The sequence below is a fragment of the Pinus tabuliformis genome, chromosome 5_2, assembly GCF_031772625.1.
Source record: "Pinus tabuliformis cultivar Carrire ecotype Pingquan chromosome 5_2, CPIR1, whole genome shotgun sequence".
NCBI classification, from domain to species: Eukaryota; Viridiplantae; Streptophyta; class Pinopsida; order Pinales; family Pinaceae; genus Pinus; species Pinus tabuliformis.
The window spans coordinates 787,377,809-787,382,277 of NC_142306.1; the positions used below are offsets into that span (position 1 = coordinate 787,377,809).

Here is a 4,469-nt window from a genome sequence, read left to right on the forward strand (position 1 = left end):
TCGGACGGCTGGAATGAATATCGGGAGCCCACTTCACGCTGAACTTTAGCGTCCGAAATGTCAGTCCTGCTGATGTATAGAGAGGACCACGTGGCTTAGTATAATTGTATCGGGCTCGATTATACGGAAACTACTTTATGATCAAAGGCGGTCCGATATGCTCTGGTGGTTTTGTTGAGAGGTTTTGGGTGCATTAACTGCTGCTCGTTTATTTCCTTAATGTTGCTGCATGGGTCCACTGATGTGCGGTTGAAATTACATTTTCAACATTCATGAAAAACCAAACATTACCCCCAGAGAAATCCAAAATGAATTTCGTTGATGAAAACAAATTTTTTATATTAACAAAAATAACGTTTTTTTCATTGCACGATGCAAGAAACTTTGAATAAATCATTTAAATAAAATAAGGCAACCCGATCATTATTAAAGGCAAAAGGTCCACGTAGCCGTTTTTTATTTTTTTGTGATTCATTTTATTCGCCTATAAAATGATAAAGACCGTTGCATTACAATTTAGATTATACGGTGTACCATCGGCAACATCTATTTGATTTTTTTTTTTCAATTCAAGAAATTGCTTTGGGTTCTCCGGTGTACATAATTTTGTTCGGAACTAGATTAAGAAACATATAGATATTCTGGTTCAGAATTAGATCAAGAAACATGTAGAGACGAAACCTCCGACCAAACTGTTAAACTACATCCTCCCAACTAAACATCTATCTGATGTCTACACTGTCTACCTACATCAACATAATATATTTGTTCGGTTCTGCACATTAAATTCTTCTTCGGAGTCTGCAGTTCGCCCTTACAGCGAATTCATATTGTTATGGCTTCCCGAAGCAATTGGTCCCGGGATTGTAGCCGGTAAATGCCCTAATCTAGCAGATTCCAAAATTGGTTGGTCTGGCTGAACGCCAAACGGTCCCGGGATTGTAGACGGAAAATGATGCCCTAATCTAACAGATTCCAAAACTGGTTCGTCGGGCTGAACGCTGGATCTGCAAAGGGGACAAGTGGAATGCGAAAAAAACCACATGTCAATACACTCTACATGAAAACGATGCTTGCAATTGGGCAGAAGCCGGCCTTTCTCATTCTCCTCGAACTCGCACAGACAAACTGCACACTCCACTCGATCTGTGAAATTCTGTGATCTATACAAAAACATAGGTAGAGTCTCGAATATTGCAGGATCCAGCCCCACGTTCAGCAGCCTCTCTGGTTCTTCTACTGTAAAAGAAAACTCACTACGCCCAGAAGGTGATCTCCATCGCCCCTCTCTGATAATTCTGGACTGTACCCAAATCCATCTAGCATAAGCGCGCAGCAGAAAGAGGAGTAAAACCAGAAGAACACATATTAAGACCAATATCGTGATGTCATCATATTTGGTCTGGCCATCATCGTTATGATTAAAACCACTGCCCCACCCCATTTTCTACATCAAACTGAAGCCACGGAAATTGACTTTCAAATGGGGCCGATCTCGGTCTTGAAACTACTTAATTTGCCCTGCGCTCCCAAAAAAACGCACACCATTACTTGCTCTTTCTGCCGTTGGAGCGTTCGAATTCACTAAATGGGCCGCGCCCTCGATGCCTGTTATGAACCGGAAATAACAAGGAGGAAGAGTCGGTGTTATTTTTCTTGAAATTTTAAATAAAAATATGTAGAAATTATATTTATAGAGTTTAGGGTTTTGTGATCCAATTATTTGATACGGAGAATTTTGCCAACGCTTTTTAAATTATAAAAATTTATTTATAATTTTAGTTTATTTTAAAATTATTAAAAATTAAAATTTCAAAAATAAATATTTGATGATGGAAAGGTCACTCAGAGGAACATTTTGGTGTTATTTTTTCTCAAATATAGGAAAAAAAATATGTAAAAAATGTATTTAATTCTGGAAATTTATTTTAAAGTTTTGGTTTATGTTAAAATTATTAAAATAATTAGAGGAAGAGTCCGTGTTATTTTTTCTTTAGAATTTTGGTTTATTTTAAATTATAAAAACCTTAAAATATCAATTAAAAAAATGATTATTATTATTCAGATATTAAAAAATGTAAATTAAATGTTTAAGTGTTTGTTTTTCATTATTTTTTTAATGTATAATTTGAAATAATAAAATTATCTTTAAATTTAGTAAGAATTATTTATATAATTTTATAATATTTTTTTTTAATTTTTAATTTATCTATTTATTTTGTAAGTTGAGGATTGGTGATGATGATGATGATGATGGTGGTTAACGTCCACTGAGACCAAATTGGTCTATCGGACCTACAATTTTCTTAGTTTTTAATTATCTGGCTCCTTGTCTTTCTTGGCGAGATTGGTGCTGTAGCTTTCTTTTTTTTCTCTACGGTCTTCCAACTTCCTTTATCTTGCATCTCCTTCATCTTTTCTGGTTCTTGGTACATTGGTGTTTTAGCTTCGCGATCTATTGTGTTCATCCTTTTGAAGTTAGTCGGAGAACAAGTTTGGTCTACGAGATCTGCTTTGCTGTTAAGTGAAGCTTTAATTTGTGTGGTATTCGAATCTTCATCACTGTTGATGCTTGAGGGGTTGTCGAGTTCACTTTTTTGTTGTTGGGTGGGGCTTTCTCCCTGCTTGTCTTGAGAGTTGTTTCTTTTTTGCTCGATTTCTTGTGATTCAGAGTTTTCTCTAGAGTATTCTTCTTTGATGACAGTGTAGTGTTCTTTTTGTGCTCCTTCCCACCATGTAGATCTGTGGTAGTTTTTTCTAGCAGAATTTTTCTCAGAGGCTTTTGGGCAATTTTTCGCTAGATGGCCTGTCTCAAAGCAGGATCGACATCTGAAGAGGACACTTTCATAATCAAGTTTCTGGTTCCACACATAGTCTTTACTTGTTAGGTTTATTTCAGCTGGGAATCCAGCGCTGAAGTCCATTTCCACACAAATGCGTGCATAGGTGGTTCTGGCATATTCCTCTGTTTCTGGGCTCCTGCAGTAAAATTCCCCAATTGCATTTCCAATGGCTTTTAGTGAGGAGAGATTCCAGAGATGCAAGGGTAGACTTGGCAATCTCACCCAAACTGGTGCTGAGGTTATCACTGCTGTTGATGGATCGAATGATGGGTTCCATGGCTTCATGAATAGCCCTGATTTTTCCCAAAACCAAGGGCCGGAATCTAGAATACATTGTCTGCTTTCAGGATTTTCAAAATCTACTATAAAGAAACCCCTAGCACAGGGGTAGATATTAATTTCATCAGAAATGGCAGGCTTCCATACCTCCACATTATGGTGATGTTCAAGAAAGAGCGAACGAAATTACGTTTAGCAGGCTAAAAATAGCCTATAAAACATCTAAATAAAGTAGGGAATTTAACCAAAAACTTGACATTTAAAATAACTTAACAGCAAACCTACCCTCTATCCAAATTCCTCAATTTATTTATTTATTTAAAAAATTAATTCCCCAATTTATTTATTTATTTAAAAAATTATTTTAAATAATAAAAATTAACTATTTCACTGGTTAAAAAAATCCCGAAATTAAGAAAATGGAGGAAATGTAAACCAATGACATTTCTTAACGGGTAATGTGGTGCTTTTAAACGTTTGGTTTTAAGAGACAAAAATTTACTTCGAGTTACATGGCCGGTCCTGACGTGCTGTCTCCTCTTTGAATGACTCCATTCAATCCGGTTATAAAAGCTTTTTGGGATTATAATTTTTTTTTTGGTCGTCTAGTTATTTTTTTATAAAAAGTTTATTAAAATTTCGTATGAATTTGTTTGAATTATAAGCTATAATCCGTAAATTTTATATAAATAGAAATTTTTAAATCTATTAACACTCAATTTATTTATACATTAAAAAATATAATTTAAATAATAAAAATATATAATTAAATAAAAATATACATTAAAAAATATAATTTAAATAATAAAAAAATAGGGTTAACTAAAATTTATTTCGTTAAACTTTTTTGAAAAAAAATTCTAGAACATAAAATAATTAAACAATATTTATTTTTATTAATAAATTTATATATTTAATTATAATAATTATTCATATAAACATAAAAATCTAAGAGTTACAATATAATAATATTGTTAACCATGAATATTAAACTTCACTTTACCATGGATATTATTAAATTTTAAATAGATTTTGTTAGAATATCATGAGCCAATTTCAGGACTTGCCAATACCACATGCCAAAAAAAACTATAACTCATTTCAAAATCAATTTATTTTATAAATATTTTATTTTAATTTTATTTTATAACATTTTTAAAATTAAATCTAAAAGAAAAAAGGTATGGGGAAGATGTAGTAGTGGTGTAAATGCTTCTAAACATTTACATGTGGGCTCAATTAAAAAATAATATCTAGCCAAGTGAGATGTTGTAGTGTACATAAATGAGTGTGAACATTTAAATGTTGGCATAGATCCATCTTAACTTTGGATGTTAAGACGGATCT

The 4,469-nt window shown here is 33.1% G+C and overlaps 1 protein-coding gene across 1 annotated transcript; it reads right to left on the reverse strand.

Moving 5' to 3' along the window:
- Positions 1 to 814: 814 nt before the first annotated feature.
- On the reverse strand, positions 815 to 1,444 carry LOC149161651 (RING-H2 finger protein ATL2-like). Its single transcript, XM_089434959.1, has one exon. The coding sequence runs from the start codon at positions 1,442 to 1,444 to the stop codon at positions 815 to 817; it is 630 nt and encodes a 209-aa protein (XP_089291085.1).
- Positions 1,445 to 4,469: the final 3,025 nt, after the last annotated feature.

Coding starts and splice junctions, on each gene's coding strand:
- LOC149161651 (XM_089434959.1), bottom strand. CDS start 1,444: ATGGGGTGGGGCAGTGGTTTTAATCATAACGATGATGGCCAGACCAAA.